General features: G+C 48.6%; 1 protein-coding gene across 3 annotated transcripts in view; it reads right to left on the bottom strand.

Moving 5' to 3' along the window:
- MATN2 (matrilin 2) overlaps positions 1-19309 on the bottom strand; it is a 108539-nt gene that overhangs the window by 29834 nt on the left and 59396 nt on the right. For all 3 annotated transcript variants that reach the window (XM_059672145.1, XM_059672142.1, XM_059672144.1), the window contains exons 5-7: positions 10262-10384; positions 4086-4208; positions 402-524 (exon numbers count right to left, since the gene is read on the bottom strand). In XM_059672145.1, the coding sequence (XP_059528128.1) occupies positions 402-524; positions 4086-4208; positions 10262-10384 (369 nt within the window). The remainder of the gene's footprint in view (positions 1-401; positions 525-4085; positions 4209-10261; positions 10385-19309) is intronic.

The raw sequence follows: 19309 nt of genomic DNA on the forward strand, positions 1-19309 counted from the left end.
TGCAATGTCCCCCTCTTAGCAGCTACCAGTGCCTTCCCTTGAAGGACTGGGAGAAACCAGCTCCTGTCACCTCCCGTCTCGGGGTCCAGTCGTTTCTTTCTCAAAGTCCCATATACATGCTGTGGGGGTAAGAAGTAGGGAGAGTGCACCCCCACTTTAGGCAGGCGAGAGCTTCAGCTTGGGCTCGACATCGCTAAAGGAATCCAATGGGCACGCCTGTCTATTCCATCTCTTCATAAAAGCCATATCCATGACAGGATCCCGAGACAACGGTAAGATAAAGGGCCAGAGAATATCGGGAGACATAAATGTCGTGTGTGTCTTGCTTGAGATCTGCCAGGAAAAGGAAACTTGCGGAGCTTTTAGCGGGACGAGCCCTTTGCCAACACCCAGGCACTTACTTCTGCAGGTTTTCTGATCTGGATTCAGGGTAAAGCCTTTTAGGCAGCGGCAGGAATAGGAATCATCCGTGTTCACACACTCGTGCTGACACCCATGATTCGGTGAGGCACAGTAGTCTATCTCTGGAAAGAAGGAAAAATCATATTAATAATAATAATTTAAAAAAGCAATAAACCTAGCATAGGAAAACCAAGGGGTTTCCAGTCTTAACAATTTCCATACTTAGGGATATGGGCCTCAAGAATAGAATTTTCGCTGAAACCGGTTTGGCTCAGTGGATAGAGCGTCGGCCTGCGGACTGAAGGGTCCCGGGTTCGATTCTGGTCAAGGGCATGTACCTGGGTTGCGGGCGCATCCCCAGTGGGAGATGTGCAGGAGGCAGCTGATCGATGTTTCTCTCTCATCGATGTTTCTAACTCTCTATCTCTCTCCCTTCCTCTCTGTAAAAAATCAATAAAATATATTTAAAAAAAAAAAAAAGAATAGAATTTTCTTGACATGTTCCCAGTGGTTAGAGCAGCGGTTCTCAACCTGTGGGTCGCGACCCCTTTGGCGGTCGAACGACCCTTTCACAGGGGTCGCCTAAGACCATCCTGCATATCAGATATTTACATTATGATTCATAACAGTAGCAACATTACAGTTATGAAGTAGCAACGAAAATGATTTTATGGTTGGGTCACAACATGAGGAACTGTATTTAAAGGGCCAGAAGGTTGAGAAGCCACTGGGTTAGACTGTTGACCTGGGCACCGAAGGGTCATGGGTTCGATTCCCGGTTAAGGGCACATACTTGGGTTGCAGGTTTGATCTCTGGGCCTGGTTGAGGTGCGTGCAGGAGGCAACCATTTGATGTGTCTCTCTCACACTGATGTTTCTCTCTCTCTTCCCCCCCCTTCTCCCTCCCTTCCACTGTCTAAAAATCAGTGGAAAAAAATACCCTCACTGAGGAATAATGTAAAAAAACGGTGCCTGCCTTGATTCTGGGCCTTTACCTCCATCCCATCCGTCTGTCCTTTTAACTGGTCTCCATTTCCCAGTTCTTGCTCCCGTCCCTGGCAGGATCTGTCAAGGGTCTCAGTTCTGACAACTGGACTTCGCCCATTTCTTACGCTCACAGCTTTCCAAGGACTCTGGGGTCTCCTTTCTCTTACCAGCCCCCCCCCCCCGCCCGAGGCCTGGCTCCCTGCCCTGCCCCCAAACATGGTGGGAGGGGGGCCCTTCTTCTAGGGGACACGGCTCCCTGCCAGAACTCCCTGAGTGCCAGCACCTTCTCTGCCCACGTGTTGGGGCGGCCCATTTCTGGGTCTTGACTCCGAGCCCGAGACTGCTAAACGGGCGGGCTCCACGTCTCGGTGGTGAGACCTCACAGCTGGAGCAGCCCCTCCCCTGCCTCCCAGCCAGACCTCCCCTCCAGCCCCCTGCACTGCACGATCTACTTCCAGGGTCTCCAGGCCTGCACCATCTCGGGGCGTGCAATTCTCCACGTCCCAAGAGATTCCGGGACAGGAGACACCTGGGGCCTCGGTGTGGGGGTGATGGTGAGGCCCTGGGGTTGGGGCTGGGGGAGGCAATGAGGTGACCCAGCCGGGGAAGGACCTCTGTCCAGGCAGGAGGGAGGCTGGATAGATGTGCTTTCCTCCAGGCCTCGCCCCGGGGCGGCTGCAGCCTCCCCACCTGCGCCAGCCCAGCTGGTCCCCTCCTTCCCTTAACTCCTGTGGGGGTTTGTGTGCCTCACACGGTCAGCCCTCGGTCATATAGCACTTCGTGTGGTGACTGAGCTGCTCCGTGTGCTGTGTCCCCAACCAGCTTCCAGGGGAAGCCTGGGGCCAAGTCTTGAATTTTTATGCACTGTTTGGGCAACAATAGGAATCATTCCTTTAACATACTTGTGCTAACTTAGCTCAGGCTCCTGGTATATGCTCAATAAATACCGATTTAAAGTCTCTGAAGCCAGTATCATCCCTTAAAAAAATCTGCTCGGCACCAGGCCATTTGCCAAAGGGTTGATACGGATGAGCTCATTTCGTCTCTAAGACGATGCTAGGAAATGAGCAATATTATCATCCCCTATTATAGGGAGGAAACTGAGGCATAAAGACCTTGCCCAACGTCACCCAGGGAAAAAGCAGAGGAGCTGGGATGTGAACTGAGGCCGAGGCTGCCCCTTTGAAGGAGAGAACTGACTCATCAGACCAGCAACCACAATTCCCAAGCCATTACCACAGTGCAGGCTGCTGGCTGATAGTTCAGGATCTTCAGAAAGGAGGGAGGCCAGGAACAGTCCATTCACTCATTTACGTGTTCCCTCCGTGATGTGCTGGGTGTGGCTATGAGCCTGAGGGCTCAGATCTTTGCACATCTTCCTCCTCCTGGCTGCCCCAGCTCCTTGCCTTATTCATTGCTACTGGCACATGGTTGGGAATCCAGAAACCTATGTTTTGACGTGCTGTGTCCCTTACAGTTCCATACTCCACCCCTCCTTCCGGCTCTGCTGCTTGCAAGCTGTTGATATGTAGAGATTGGCAAGCAAGCTTACGTTTCAGGAGTTTGGGGGGGATGTTTTAAAAAAAAAACACTATGCAGTATGTGCTAAAATACATAATAGAGGTATTTTAGAAAGATTATGAGTACATGAACTTTTTGTAAATTGAAATCCTACTTTCTCATTGATGTTTGTTTGAGAGATGACTTATTTTAAATTGCTATTAAACTACACGTTTTAAAAAATGCTGTGGCTCAGTGGTTGAGTGCCAACGCATGAACCAGGAGGTCACAGTTCGATTCCCAGTCAGGGTTTCAGGCTCGATCCCCAGTAGGGGGCATGCAGGAGGCAGCCGATCAATGGTTCTCTTTCATCATTGATGTTTCTCTCCCTCTCCCTCTCCCTTCCTCTCTCTGAAACCAATAAAAACATATTTTTTTAAAAAACAAACCAACCAATGCTGGGCCCTAACACTTTAGGAATAAGCTCCTCTCAGGTGAACCTCTCTATGGAAGTTCAATAGCCCCATACATGATCACTTACATGTTGTGACATACCTTTACATTTAAAAGAACACTTCTGGAATCCTCTTGTAAACTCGTGATCACCTTTAGTTTATAGATCTTTATGGTCAGGTATCTGGCGGCTCAACGTAATTCTGGTTTGTGTGTGTTTAGTTAATCAAATAGAACTATGTCGCTAAGACAAAAAAACGAGCTGTTCGTTCCCTGCAGCCACCCTCCCCCACCCAGGACAACCACATGCAACTCCGTCTGGCTCAGCGATCGTCCTGAACTTGTGCGCAGTCGGAGCTGAGGCCCACAGGCCACGAAGCGTCAACGAAAGGATTCCGTAAGCCCATTGACACTGACGGGCACGGCCAGGCTGCGTCAGCGCGAAATCAGAGTCTGACTGTCCCCACGCTCGCTTGGCAGAGGCTGAAAGAACACCCCTCCCCCCCCCCCCAACCCCGTGTGGTCTCTGAGAAGGACACCTTCATTAGGTGCCTGGGAGGGTGACTCTGAGATAGCGTGGGCGACCGTCTGAGGACGAATTAAGAAAGGCCTGACAGAGGAGGAACAGCGGCAGACGGGATGGCACCCCTCCGCACATAATCCCACGCTTCTCTATGTTTGGGAGGTTTCCATGGACACAGTGCCCAGCCCAAAACGTTTTTTGGCTGTTGTCTGCGACTTACTCGTGCACGTTTTTTTATCTGGATTAAGAGAAAAGCCTTTAGGGCACCGGCAAGAGTAGGAGCCGTCAGCGTTCACACACTCGTGCTCGCATCCGTGGTTTTCCGAGGCGCAGTAGTCCACAGCTGTGAAGATGAAAACACAGAGTTGAAGTAGAAGCACGAACGGGGGTAAAGGGGGTGGTCAAATGGAAGCTGACTTACAAGAAACAGAAATAGGGATTCATATTGTTGTCCCAAAAGGAGTATGAGTAAATAAACATGAGCCGGGGGCCTCCCTCCCGCAAACATCAACGCCAGGAGCCTAGATCAGGCAACTTACACCAGAAGATAAACCGAAGGCCACATAAAGCATTGCAGTTAAACGGTAAAGAAATGCAAACCAAAACAATCACAAGGCACACTTACATCTACTAAACCGCAAAATTAAGGCTAAGCTAAAATCAACGGTGGCACCCTGGCCGGTGCGGCTCCGTTGGTTGAGCATCCTCCAGTGCACCCAAAGGTCACCGGTTCGATTCATGGCCTGGCAGAAGAGAATTCGATGGCTCAAGGTTTTATCACACTACTCGCGATTTTTAAAAACAGATGTTTTTTATTGGTTTTAGAGAGAGAGGAAAGGAGAGGGAGAGACAGGATTCAGGCATCACTGGGTCCTGAGACCTGTCCTAGAAAAAACCCAAGGTGTCAAATCCCCCCTGACCTGAAGGCCAGCCACTCACTGAGGACAGCAGATAAGACCAGCGTTAACATGGAGGAGCCAACTTCCAGGCATGTGAACCTAAAAGCTTTTTAAGGCCAAGAGCGTTCCAGTCCATTCAACCCTGACATCCTTGGATGCGCGTCTGGGTTCTCTGCATAACTTCCTTGATTGCAAAATTGAAAAGAGAGGCCCAGCTTAGGGGGCAGATGAAAGAAGGTGATTTATGTGTATAACCCAGCGATGCCTCTGCTATTCCAAGTCCTCATCTACTTCAACAACATCCTTTCTTGGTCATTTTGTCTGAAATTTCTGCCCTCCCCTTTACAAACAGAACGAGTACAGCCGTCCCCCTTATCCACAGGGGGTACATTCCAAGACTCCCAGCGGATGCTTGAAACCACAGATAGTACTGAACCCCACATAGTCTGTTTTCTCCTATACATACCTACTGGTGATAACATTTAATTTATAAATTAGGCACAGTAAGAAACTAACAGCAATAACTAATAACCAAATAGAATCATAATAATATACTGTAATAAAAGTTACTGCACTGTACTCTTGAGATGTGGTCATATGATACAATACCTACATATGAGATGAAGTGAGGTGAATGACGCAGGTATTGACACTTCATTAGGATACAACTGGCCTTCTGACAATATGGCTACAAATGACTAATGTGCAGGGCAGATTATCTAGCATGGATATGCTGAGCAAATGGGACGATTCATGGCCTGGCAGAAAAGAATTTGATGGCTCAAGGTTTTATCACGCTACTCAGAATGGCATGCAGTTTTTAAAAAATATCGTGTTGTGTTTTTTTATTGGTTTTAGAGAGAGAGAAAGGGAGAGGGAGAGAGAGATAGAAACATCTATGGGCTGCCTCCTGCATACCCACTACTGGGGATTGAGCCCAAACCCTTGGCATGTGCCCTGACTGAGCCGCACCAACTGGGCAGAATGGCATGCAATTGAAAACTTATGAATTGTGAACCAATGTCACCCCCATAAATGTAATTTTAAAAAAAAACTTATCAATTGTTTATTTCTGAAACATTCCATTCAATATTTTCAGACAATGGCTGACTGTGGGTAACTGAAGCCATGGAAAGGGAAACCGTGAATACGGGGTAACTACTATAATTCCCAGGCTATCGCTCTTCGGTCCTCCCGATCACAAACTGCTAAGATCTCAGGGTCAAAGCCCTCTCAACGTGGTCAGTCTCAGCCGCCTATGAGGGGAATCCATCCGCTGTCTTTAGGGATAATACTTTGGTGCAAGCAAAGACAGCCTAAGATTGACAGTCTCTGATTAGCAGAAGCAGGGTATTTTAGAGAGGAGCATTTGGGTTTCAAAGTCTGTTGACAGAGAAAGAGAAACCAAACTCATCATTTAGAGAAATGGCAGAACCAATTCATTTGCAATCCATCCATCAACCATAGCCAATGATTCAAAAAAGAAAATGAATGGCAAGTCCACTCTTTGAAAGATGAAAAGGGCAGTGGCCTCCGGCTTCAAGGGTTTACAATCTGCTTGCTCAGAGAGGATAGAAAATAGGATCAAAGTTACCCTGAAAGACAAGGCTGTCAGTAACCACCAGGTGTGAGCACATACAGCAGAAAATTCACCCTCAAAAATGGGCTCTGAAAAAGGTACAGTTTGACAGGGACAGATGGCTACTCGACTCCCTACATGTGGCTACAACCCAAGACTCAGACCCTCACTCTCTCTCACTCCAGGAGGTAGTGTTGGTAGAAGTAGGAGTAGTAATAAATTGCCTTACTCTACATTATGGATGAAAAAAACTGCAGAAATTAAACGATTTCTGCAAAGACACATGACTAGCAAGAGCAGGACTGGATGTAAGCCCAGGTCTTACTGTATTGAAGGTCCTTCAAAACAAACAAAACCACAGAAACAGTCAAAATGAAAAACAGACAGAAATGAACATGTAGGGAGAAACGGGCTGTGCCGCTTCCTGTCTGCGTCCTGGTTCTAACCTCTCCCGGTCGTACGAGTGCTGTTTTCTGCTCCCCTCCTGACATGTCCCTACGGGTGACCCACCTCAACCTCAGACTCACCTTGTCGAAAACGACTCATTATCTTTTCTAAAAATCTGTTCCCATCACTTTTCCAGCACTGTCGTCATCACTCAGCGTCATGGAAGCTCCAACTCCAGCACTCACTAGTGACTCTTCTTCCCCCCTTTTATTTATCCATCTTCTTTCATCCCCACTCCGTCCCTCTCCATTCCTCCAGTCGCTACTCAAACTCTGGCTCTTGTCCCCTCTCACCTGATCGTGACCATAGACTCCCATGGTCTTCCCGTCCCTCACCACCTTCCTCCTGGAACCCATGTGCAGTTCCCCACAAGGTTCCGTTTCCTAAGAGGAGGTTTTGCCTTTGTCACTCCCAAATACGAGTCCTCCAGGAGCTCTTTTTCAGAGGGGACGTCCATACTCTTCCTGTGATTTTCAAAGCTCTGAACAGTCTGGTTGCCCCTGGTATCTTAACCTACCTCACACCTCTGCTTCAACAGAGCTGGTCTCCTCAACTGTGTAAGTCAAGCTTAGGAGCCTTAACTAGCGCGATCATATAATTTATTGTCAATCTGGAACCCATCAGAAAGGGAAAGGGCGTGCGACTGAGAGCTGAGCCAACAGGCACGCACTGGGCTCGTCCTGGGCCAGCTGGGATTTATGGTCACCATATTCTTAACGTTCCTTGCCCATCTACATACAGGCCACCCCGGCCAGCTGCTGACGGGATTATTCCAGGGTCCCTCCCAGCCTTTGCTCTCCTCTCAATCTCCAGCTCTGAGTCGGCGCGCTGGGAGTCTCCAACTTGACCAGCCCCTCCAGACTGATATTCTCGGGCTGGGCTGCCTGTGTAGCTTTCAATTTGGCCTTCTCCCCGTGAGCCTCTTCCTGATCCACCAGCTCAAGGCTTGCCCCTCCTGGCGCAGCCTCAGCCCCCAAACTTTGAGAGCACTGCCACCTCCACACCATCACTGTCCTTCCTGTCTCCTCTTCCTCGGACATCTGTCCAGTTGCTACCCTTCCTTCCTTGCCTGGATCTTCCCCACCCCAGCCATTTGGGATGTCCCTTCTGTAGCCCCCATTACCTCTCTCATTTGCTTTGGACTCAGCACAGCCCCACTGAGCAGCAACCGACCTTCTGAGAATTAGTTCAGTCTCTCTAACCAAGGTCACTGGCAACGAAGGTCCACTATCGCTTAATCATCTCACTCCCAGCCTCTAACAGGTCTGGCTCTTGGTTGAGGAGGAGGATGACAGGAACACGTGATGGATGATAAGACCTGGGTTGCCCATGGTCCCTCCCCTTTTCCCACCCTTCTGCTTGGACCGCCCCTCTGAGGAAAGGCAGACATTCTTAAATGCTGATAGCAGCAGCAAGAGAAATGCCATCTCTAATAAACACAGCCCACAACAGCTCCCTGGCAACCACAAATCTACTTTCATGCCTAATGCTCTTCAATAAATGTCAAATTCCAGAAGTTATAGCAAAACCCTCAGACACACAAAGGTTCTCTACTACAAGGGACAATTAGGCAATTATCTGGCCACACTCAGAGAACTGGGTTCCTCACTGCCCTCGAGTTTCCCAAGGGCCAAGGCAGACCCCCAACCCCGGTGTGGCCCTCACTGCCCGTCCTATCTACTCACTGTCACCCTCACAGGCTCTGACTCGCCCTGTCCCTCCCCGCCCCCTCCTCTACCAGACACCCTCAGCCTGTTTTCTGGTCGGTCTTATTCCCCACGGCCTGGTTCCCTTCTACCCTGTAGCACCCAAAGCTTCTACTCATTTAACAACCGGTAAGGGAGAAAGATAGCGTGACCTCATTTTGTTGAACATTAACAAAAATGTCTTGAGGTGGATACTTATATGGGGCAAAGTCTGGCAAAAAATACAACAAACTATTAGTGATTTTCTCATCTGTTTAAGTTCCTCGACAAAAGTATGTTATGTGCATGATAAACATTAATGAAGCAAACATCATAAGAGTTGGTGCTTACTATGTTGTCTTTTTAAAAATATATATATTTTTTATTGGTTTTTTACAGAGAGGAAGGGAGAGGCATAGAGAGTTAGAAACATCCATGAGAGGGAAACATCGATCAGCTGCCTCCTGCACATCTCCTACTGGGGATGTGCCTGCAACCCAGGTATATGCCCTTGACCGGAATTAAACCTGGGAGCTTTAGGTCCACAGGCCGACGCTCTATCCACTGAGCCCAACGGGTCAGGGCACTATGTTGTCTTGTTTTGCCAGTCTTCGTGGACGTGGTGCCCTGCCACCTAGCGTGGTCACCACCAGCAGATTAAGAAAAACATCAACCCTAACGCCCAGGAGGCCAATTCCGCCTGTGGCCCTCTCATGAGGAGGCTTTCAGCCCATCAGTTTGTCGCAACAAACAAACCCGATGCTCACCCCTCCCCCGCAAAGAGCAGGCCATCGCCTCTACTTCATGTTTTGTTGCTTTTTCCTTCCACATCCTTACCTAAGATCAAGGTAGCTGGAAGATGTAAATTCTATGTGCAAAACAAAAATCGTTCATTGTTTTGTGGGGAGCAAGACACAACAATAGGATATGAAGGAGCAAATGCAGGATTTACTAGTCGAGTCAGAAAATGTAGGTTCCCGTTCTGATACCAGCGGAGACCTTTTCCTTCCTTTCCTTCAGATTTTCTGCCTCCTAAGTTTTCAGTTCACTTTACTGAACGCCTGCTATTTGCCAGGCAGTGTTCGTTCATGGAAGGATGAGGCTGTGCAAGCTTCAAGGGCTTTGCAGACAAACTGGGAGGTGCCGCTGGGGATTTTCCAGCTGCTCTGCAGGTGCTGGAGGGAACCAGTCTCCATCACTGAAGAAATCAGGTGTCACCCCACCTCTCCGCCCTCTCACCCGGCTGTGGGGTCGCCACGCGGGACACTGCTCAACTGATTGCAAGTTCCACGCACGGCCCTTGACACCCCATGGCTGGGGCTTCTGTCTGAGGCTACTTGTTGCTTTCCCTGGCCTGCCCTGAGCCGCAGGTCTAGCACTTTGAGGTGCCACTCCGCAAGGCAGCACGCCCCCGGGTGACCTTCACGCACATGACACATGAGCTATGTATGTCTACGTCGGGCCATCCCAAACGCCCACCCATTTTCCCTGGATGAAAGTCCGCCCAGTCCTTTCCAAGGGTTGCCGTAACAGACAGCGGTATGTACACAGATTATCATAAACCTGCCTTTTGCTGAGCACCCGGGATGAGAAAAGGCCAGCTTCAGGCATGAATGAAGTCCTTAAAGTTCCAATTCTAACCACGAGACCAGAGGACTGAGCACTTTGCCAAAACTCACAGGAGAGCGACTGGGTATGTGCGGGGAGGGGGTTGGGGGGCCTCCCCCTCCTGCTTACTATGCAGGCGAGTCCTTCCTCCTCACTCCGGGCGGCAGGGAATACTCACCCACACACCTCTGCCCGTCCTCGGCCAGGGAGTAGCCGCTGTAGCACTGGCAGACGAAGGAGCCCAGCAGGTTCACGCAGAGCTGCTCGCAGCCGTGGTCCTCGGCCGCGCACAGGTCCTGGACTGAGGCAAAGCCACAGCATTAGAACGGCCGAGGGCCACCTTCCGCACAGAGCACGCGACACGCAGCCACGCAGCACACGCTAAAATAACCTTTGAAAACATTGAAAGCATTGATATATGATCATCACGGAAAATTTGGAAAACATAGAACAACCGATAAAAGAAAACCCACCTGTAAGCCCCACCCCACCCCCCTTCGTGCAATCTGCCACCCAGAGGCCACCGCTGTTAACATTCTGGTGAGTATGTAGACGCATACTTTTCCAAGTTGAAATTATTCGCCTCTATTAAATGCATTAAGTAGTTTTTTAAAAAATATTTGATGAGCCTTAATTACTCCACAGGTAACCTTTTGTTTTATTTATTTTTTTAATATATTTTATTGATTTTTTACAGAGAGGAAGAGAGAGGGATAGAGAGTTAGAAACATCGATGAGAGCGAAACATCGATCAGCTGCCTCCCGCACGCCTCCTACTGGAAATGTGCCCGCAACCAAGGTACATGCCCTTGACCGGAATCGAACCTGGGACCTTTCAGTCCGCAGGCCGACGCTCTATCCACTGAGCCAAACCGGCTAGGGCGGCATTACGTAATTTTAAATTCACAGCCGTTTTGACTCCCCGCGTGCCACTGAAAGTGCTCTGGGAACACCGTGAGCGGCCGGTGAGCTGCCACGCGCAGGCGCTGCGCCGGTCTGCCTCCGGTTCCATTCCTCCTCTTCGAGAACCAAGTGCTTTGTAGTCAGTCTCGGCAATTTATACGGAATAATCTGACGCTGTCTTCAGCATTTTGTAGATGGGAAGCTGAGAGAGGGCACAGAGGAAAGGCCTGCTACTCCACCCAAAACACGGCAGGTCTAAGAAGAGCCCCTCACTCCCAAGTCTGCATCGGCCCCGTTGTTCATCCTTCTCCTCATTGCATGCGTCCACCAGAAGGAGCTCTGAAAATCCTCTTTGCCATGTATGTATTCACCCCAGTAACAAATGAGGAAAATGGGAAGCCAGAGGAGGTCAGGGAGGTAACAACGTTTACCGGGGAGAAATGGATGTATGGTTATCACTGCTCAGTCCTATTTCAGTCAAATATTTATCATATGTCCACACAGCACTGAGCCCTGGCTATTTATTAAAATGCAATGTGAGAATGCACTGTAGGCCCTGGCCAGTGTGGCTCAGTTGGTTGAACGTCATCTCGTGCACCAAAAGGTTGCCGGTTCAATTCCCGGTCAGGGCACATGCTCAAGTTTCTAGCTCCATCCCCAGTAAGGGGGGTGCAGGAGGCAGCGATCAATGTTTCTCTCTTATTGATGTTTCTATCTCTCTCCCCCACTCCCTTCCTCTCTCTAAAAAATCAATAGAAAAACATATACAAAAAAAGAATGCACCTCAGGAACGCATTTACTGCAGTGGAACTAGGACTATGTGAGAGGGTGAAAGGTTAAAGGCATTTCCAGTCCATCGCTGCTTCAGTCTCTCCTTTGCAGAAAAGGGCTGACAGGGTGCCATTATTTCCCAGCAAGGAGAATGACTTGGTTTCATAAGTAGGTCTTCCAGTAACTTCACCATTAAAGTTGGAGGAAAAATCAAAGATAATAAATGGATTGAATATATTAAAAAAATAATAATTTTCTCGGGTTAATATGACAGCTATGAATTACCTAGAAAGTCTGATTAATGCCTGAATCCCATAGCTATACTTTAACATCATTTCCTAGGTCTTTGAATTTTATAGTTTATTATGCTTTTAGATAAATATAAAATATCAAATTGATAAAGATAAATGCTGATTAATTCATTGCCTACTAAATGCATTATATAATTTTAAAAAATAAAATCTACATCATAACATTAAAAATGCTTAAGTCTAAGATCCCACAAATAGGATTCTGGTTATAAAATGTTAAAAGAGGTATTTTCGTCCTAAATCAATACAGTAGATTTTTTAAAATTCTAAATGCAAATTCCTCTATTTCCTACCGGAATAATTGTACCTTAGATTTCCAATTGGGAAATCCAATTGATATTTCCAATGAATTTAGATACAAGGAAAGCACCAGTAACCAAAAACACCTTCAGCTCATGCAAAAATTATTAAAGAATAACAAAAACTACAGTTAGTTCTAAGCCTAGGCCAGATACCTAAGGAAAATCGGAATTATAGGATACTCTTCATTTATTCAATCAATAAAGCACTTACTTTGTCCCAGGCACTGGAGATACAGAGGTGAACCAAACAGACAAAGGGGTTCCTGCAGTTGCCAGCTTGTGTTCTAGGGGTAACGGGAAGCTCTAGGAGGAGTGATCCTGACTGAAAGAACAGCACGTGCAAAGGTCCTGAGGTAGAACAAACTAGCCCATCTGAGGACCGGAAAGGCCAGAGTGGCCATCAGACGCACCCTGAATAACTAAAATACAAGACAGAACATGCTAGACACCCACACGAGAGATGCTGACACTACAGTAGTCGTTCAGAAAGAAGATTAGTTGCCCCTGGTCAACAGTGAACCTGACCGGCTGACAGGGAAGCCTGAGAGTAGAGAAAGGGAAGTGGCCGAGGGACCAGTGTGAGTAACTGCGGAAATGGAGGACAGCAGGACAGGCATGGGAGTCGAATTTCACTCGCAAGTCCAAGGCAAGTAGCAGGAGGGAGGGCCTGGAGGACAGCTGACTCGGGTGGCAGAGGGCCTGGCCACAGGCTGGGTACCCTCAACTCCACTCGGCAGGCCAGGCCGTGGGGACGACTCGAGGTCAATTCCTTGAAAAGGGAGGCGCCACTTCACCCGAGTCGCGCTTTAGAAAGACACCTCTCGGAGAATCACAGCTCCTCTCCGCTTGGGGAACGTAGGACTTCCAGCACAGCGAAATGAAGAGCGCTGCCTTGGGGGGAACAGCTGCAGTTTTCTGAATCTCAGGCTGAAGGGCCCTGGCGGGCTTGCACACGGACGGGGAAGTTAACCTCTTGAGATGAGGCCCTTCAACTGTTCTTCAGAGCCTTGGCCTCGCCCACCAGCGGTCAGCGCAGCCCTGTGCGTTCCCCTCTTGGCGCGGATCGCAGTGGCCTGACGCAGCCATGTCTTTCCTGTGTCTCCCTCTAGGCACCCTGACCGGGATGGGATGGGATGGGAGCTTTCACAGGGGTCACCTAAGGCCATCCTGCATATCAGATACCTACATTACGACTCATAACAGTAGCAACATGACAGTTATGAAGTAGCAACGAAAATAATTTTATGGTTGGGTCACAACATGAGGAACTGTATTTAAAGGGCCAGAAGGTTGAGAACCACTGCCTTAGAGCCATCTGGGGACCTTTAGAAAATCTCCAAGCCCAGCTCCCTTGTCCCTAAATGGGACTCGCAGGGGTGGGATGCCGGCAGCTCACAGGTAACTCCAGTGTGCAGCCAGGTTGAAAGTCATTGAACCTTCTGGACCAAAGTCCTCACAATCCTCCAAGAAGACGGTGCCCTGACCCAGAAGTCAGTCCCTCCTTTATTAACTCCATTTATTAACTAAGACCGCCGGCCTCCATTTCCTTCTTTTTTTAAAAAAAAAATTTTTTTATTGATTTCAGAGAGGAAGGGACAGGGAGAGATAGAAACATCATCAGTGAGAGAGAATCATTGACCGGCTGCCTCCTGCACCCCCCATACTGGGGATCGAGCATGCAACCCGGGCATGTGCCCTGACCGGGAATCGAACCATGACCTCCTGGTACAAAGGTCGACGCTCAACCATTGAGCCATACCGGCTGGGCTCAGTTTCCTTCTTTGAACAAATCTCAGAATTACTGCAGTCCTTGGTCCCCTCGGACGCGCCGTGAGGGTGCTAAGGGTGGTGGGAACGGAAGGATAATGGCTCGGATTTCAGAAGGACAGTCCCACAAACAGCAAGCCTGCCCGTTGGCTTCATGGCTATGGCCTTTCATGCCGTTTCCAGGAGGCTGGGGATTTATGGCCACTGGTGAGCTGTACTGTCCCGAGGGAAACCATGGGATAAAATTAATTAAAGACAACGGAATAAATACAGACGAGGTCCTGACAAAACAACGGTTGTTTTTTTGGCAGCGGTCACTTCCATTTGAAACAAATACAGACTTTTTTTTTGGATGATTCCTTATGCTTTTGAAAAACAGCACTTCTTTTTCTCACGGCCTGGGAGGGTTTCACTGAAGGGTGATGAAACCCTGGGGGCGGCAGAAGCACTGGATTCAGAGCTGCCATTACCCTTCCAGATCTTCTTTACCTGATGACCTCCCCCCCCAACTCATGGCTCACGACTTCAGTCCAATGTCACCTCCTCCAGGCAGCCTTCCCAGGTTGGCTGGACGCCTTCCTCCAACTCCCTGGCACCGTACATGCGGCTCTACTCTTGCTCCTCTGCATTTTCCCCAGGGTATTGGAAGGACCTGGTCGCAGTCTGTCTGCTCCACCGGCACGTGAGCTTGGTCTGCCTCAGTTTGGATTCTCCAGAGCCTAGTTCCGTGTCCTCGTGCATGTAGCTGGTGCTCCATACGTGTTCATCTGCTGAATGAACAGTGGCCAAGGTCCAGGCCCCTGCCTCCCAACTCTCGGATGTTCCTCAAGTCCTAAAAATACTCTCCTCCATCAGAAGCGGGGTCATGGGAAGACGAGAGAGAAGGGAACAGGACTCCTCCCTCTCCTCATCTTGAGCAAGAGAGAGCTCAGAGCACAATGACATCTGGGAACCAGCCCCCGGCTGCAGACACCAGGAGAATGATCGCCACAGCTAAGGACCTGCTGCCTTGCGTCTGCGGCATCCCCAGTACCTGGCACAGCGTCTGGCACAGTGCAGGTGTTCCATAGGCACTTTGAATGGACAGATGAACCCACATCCATGCAACACAAACACAGGACTGACCGGGCAAACTCCCTCGCCAATCTCACCGAGGCCGTAAGCTCTGAGACTAACAGGGTGTCTTCTCTTTCCTCAGGCTGCTGAGTAATACCACGCGCCTCATATAGTAGGTGCTTAATGGCCACCAGCCTATTAGAGGTCCAGGACCCCACATAGTTTCTCTTACCACAACTATAATCTAACACAATTTGCAATTGATTATTGAATGTCTCTTTCCCCTATCCGATGAGGCGGTGCTTGTTTTGTTCAGCCTTTTAGCTCACATATCTAGCATGGTGTCTGACATATGGTCAACTTTTAAAAATAGAGGGTGAGCCCCCAAAATGTATACATACTTTAATTTTGAAAATGAAATCTATTCTAATAAACACTGCCTTTACACTGATTCAAAGTGTGTGTGTACATTAGGGGGGACACCCTATATCTTTATATGACTGACTGAATTAGTCAAATCTGTTCAAACTGCTAGAAAAACAACAGGGAATAGAATAGATTTAAAACATCGGTCGCCCGATCCCTGTCCCCATGGAGCCAGTGCTGTGTAGGAGCCAGTTCCTACCAACTCACTCGCCAGACTGCACACCTCTTCCCAACTCCACAGTCATCAAGGCCAAGTGCATTTCTTGAAATCAGCGGCGGTGGCGGTATTTACACCGCAGGAATTGGTGAACAATTCAAATCAGAGCTTTTCCCCCTGGAGAGCTTTTCCCACTGAGAGGAGCCAGGCATAAACAAAACAAAGAGTTAAAACCACATATTATGTTAGATGCTCGAGGTCAGTGATGGCGGACCTTTTGAGCTCGGCGTGTCAGCATTTTGAAAAACCCTAACTTAACTCTGGTGCCGTGTCACATATAGAAATTGTTGATATTTGCAACCATAGTAAAACAAAGACTTATATTTTTGATATTTATTTTATATATGTAAATGCCATTTAACAAAGAAAAAATCAACCAAAAAAATGAGTTCGCTGCAGAACAAAATTAACAGGAAAAGGGGGTTGGGAGTGTGGAGAGAAAGGAGCTTCTGTTTTAAATAGTGTGGTCAGAAGGTCATCTCACTGGAAAGATTATTTTATACATGGACCTGAAGGAGGTAATATGGAAAAGTAGGGACTGGAACCTTGCAGGAGGAGATAAAGGGAAGATAGGTTTCCTTAGACTGGCGGGGGGGGGGGGGGGTAAGGTGATCAGATTGAGTGAGAGAATATTGCCTCTGGAGCCAAACCTGGCTGCAGCTGGGTGATTTCTGTAGATTTAATTTTCCTAGAGGTTAAATAATTAAGTGGGGAGGACATCTTATTGCAGCTGGTAGGTACTCAGCAGACATTAGCCTCCTTCTTCCTTAGACTGGGGTAAAGACAGGTCTTAGGTCTTGGTGGTGTGGGCCTAGTTAAGCATGGAGGAGAGGTGAACCCCACCCACATGTTGCCAACATCACAATTCTAATTACTAGTAGTGTCACTTTGTTGGGTGCCTATGAAAACCTTACACATGGACCTTAGATCCTGACTCCTTTAAATAATGTCATGTATCTCTGACCAAGTTTTGGTCTGTGAGTTCTATTCTGAATTGATCTGATACAGCAAAGTAGGAAATTCTGAGTTTTATAACGAAAGACCTCACTCACCACACTCAAGCAATGCCTCGCCAGAGAGCGATCCTTAGCACTGGCTGAGAGTCCGCAAAATGTGCTTGTTTCTCTTAGTTCCTGGAGAATTTTAGGAGGGAAAGTTGTGCTCAAATCCCTCCTCAGTGTGTCCCCCAGCCTCTCCCATGCACCGTAGATCTCAGTGCCTTCCTTTATCTGTGATCTCGAAACCCTGGCCTGGTGCCTTTGCCCAGAGAACTTGGACAACTTTCATCTGGTTACACTGGACCAGAGCACGGGACAAAGACTGTGGCTGCTGTAGCTGACGTCATCCTGGGTAAAATCTGAGGACTTTTACTGACGTTTCAGAATTTTAGGCAAGCCACATTGCATACTGTTGACATCAATGACAATTTAATCTCTCCTTTTGGAGTTAAAGCAAAATGAACACCCTTAAAGACATGCTCCTGCTGTTATTTACGCTAAGATGTAAAACTCAAAACTGATCGACCACACAACGGAGGAGAGGAGAGTATTATTAGGGCTGCTAAAGGCCCGATGCACGGAATTCGTGCAAGAGTAGGCCTTCCTTCCCCCGGCTGTCGGCACCGGCTTCCCTCTGGCACCCGGGACCCAGGCTTCCCTGGTAGCCCCAGCTTTGTCCGAAAGGATGTCTGGAAGGATGTCCAGTCTAATTAGCATATCATGCTTTTATTATTATAGATTTCACTCTGGTGGGAACCAGTGGGATCACCACCTGCTCAAACTCAAAAGCTCTTCAGAGTTACGGCTCCACAAACACAGGCAAAACCCAAGTGTGCGTGCGGGGGGCGGTTCCCTTCTTTTATCATGCCTGAAAGCACTAATCTTATTTTGACAGCTGCAGCTGGATTAAAGACCTTCGACAGTAACTGTGAGTCATCAGCCTTGCGCTTCTAGGCTGGGAGAAGCAAAACAAGCCCCCTGTCCGGAGAAAAACCACCTGTCCGCCAGGCACACTCCAGCTGCGCTCACGCCCTTCTCTCCCCCAGCGGTTCCATTCGTTTCCCACCAATTCACCTGCACGCTAGCTATCAAGATTTCAGTTTTCTCCCGAGAATGGAAAAGAAGGGGTGATCCCCAAAATAAAGCCTTAGAACGTAAGTAAATCTGATTGAATTCAATTGATACAAATCATAAACATGAGCGAATAACGCCATACTCACCTATAGAGCTTTGCAATGTGCAAAGGGCTGTCACGTCATCACATCCTTGGTATAAACCTCCTACTGATGGGATCTCCCAGGGAGAGATCGACTTTAAAACATTTAGGTTAGTGGTTTCCAAACTTGAGCTTATCTCAGAATCCCCTATAGGGCCTGTTAAAACACACATCCCTGCCCCATCAGTGTGGTTCAGTGATTGAGCATCGACCTATGAACCAGGAGGTCACTGTTCGATTCCTGGTCAAGGCATGTGCCCGGGTTGCAGGCTCCATCCCCAGTAGGGGGCGTGCAGGAGGCAGCCAATCAGTGATTCTCTCTCATCACTGATGTTTCTATCTCTCTCTCCCTCTCTCTCTTTCCCTCTGAAATAAAAAAATAAAATAAAATAAAACACATTTCTAAGCCTCACTCTGAGTCTAGGGTAGGGCCTGGGAATTTGAATTTTCAACACGTTTCCCCACAAAGTTGATGCTGCCGTTGGGGGACCCCACTTTGAGAACCACTGGAAAATAAGAAATCACAGAAGCTCTCCAAGGTTCAAACTCACTTCTCCCTGCTGTGTAATAATTCTTTCACAGCTGGGATTGCTCCACTCACATTTAGTCAGTTCAGTTCTCCCACGGGGCCCTACTCATCCAGATTAACCTCCCCCCAACTTTCAAATCCTGCTCCCTGGCACAGCCAGAGCATACTGCATGCAATGCTATCCCAGTTCCGGGGCCCAGCAGCTCCTCTGCTCAGCAAGTCTCAGCAAGTCTGCTCGGGCGGTCTCCGCTGTTTACCCGGAGGCTGTGTGCTCCACACTCTGTTGTGGGCTGCCCCGGAGCTCAGGCCCTGACCTTCTCTTTCTCCCTCCAAGACTCATCCATTTGCAGGGTCAGTGAGCACCACCCCGCACATCCAGCTAGGCATTTCCGTGAACTCTGACCCTCCATCTCCGGCTGCACCCAGCCACTTGTGTGGGCTCTTTCCCGCGGTCACTCGTTTTCTCTCAAAACCAGGTTTCCTCTCTGAAGCCATCCCCCATCTGATGTCATACACTCCTCCCTGGAGCAGAGATGACGGCTGTGGTCGCCTAATTAATTCTATGGGTATAAGAAACATGTGCACCAAATACACGTTGACTGAACTGATTAGAATTGCATCCTAATTGCATATTTCCTATTCTGCTCCCCATGTGGGCAGCACAAGGGAAGCCAAGATCTGAGTATTTCTTGGGTCTTGAACATGTAAGAGAAACATTGACTTTTCTCCT

This window comes from Myotis daubentonii, chromosome 17 (genome assembly GCF_963259705.1).
Source record: "Myotis daubentonii chromosome 17, mMyoDau2.1, whole genome shotgun sequence".
Classification (NCBI taxonomy): domain Eukaryota; kingdom Metazoa; phylum Chordata; class Mammalia; order Chiroptera; family Vespertilionidae; genus Myotis; species Myotis daubentonii.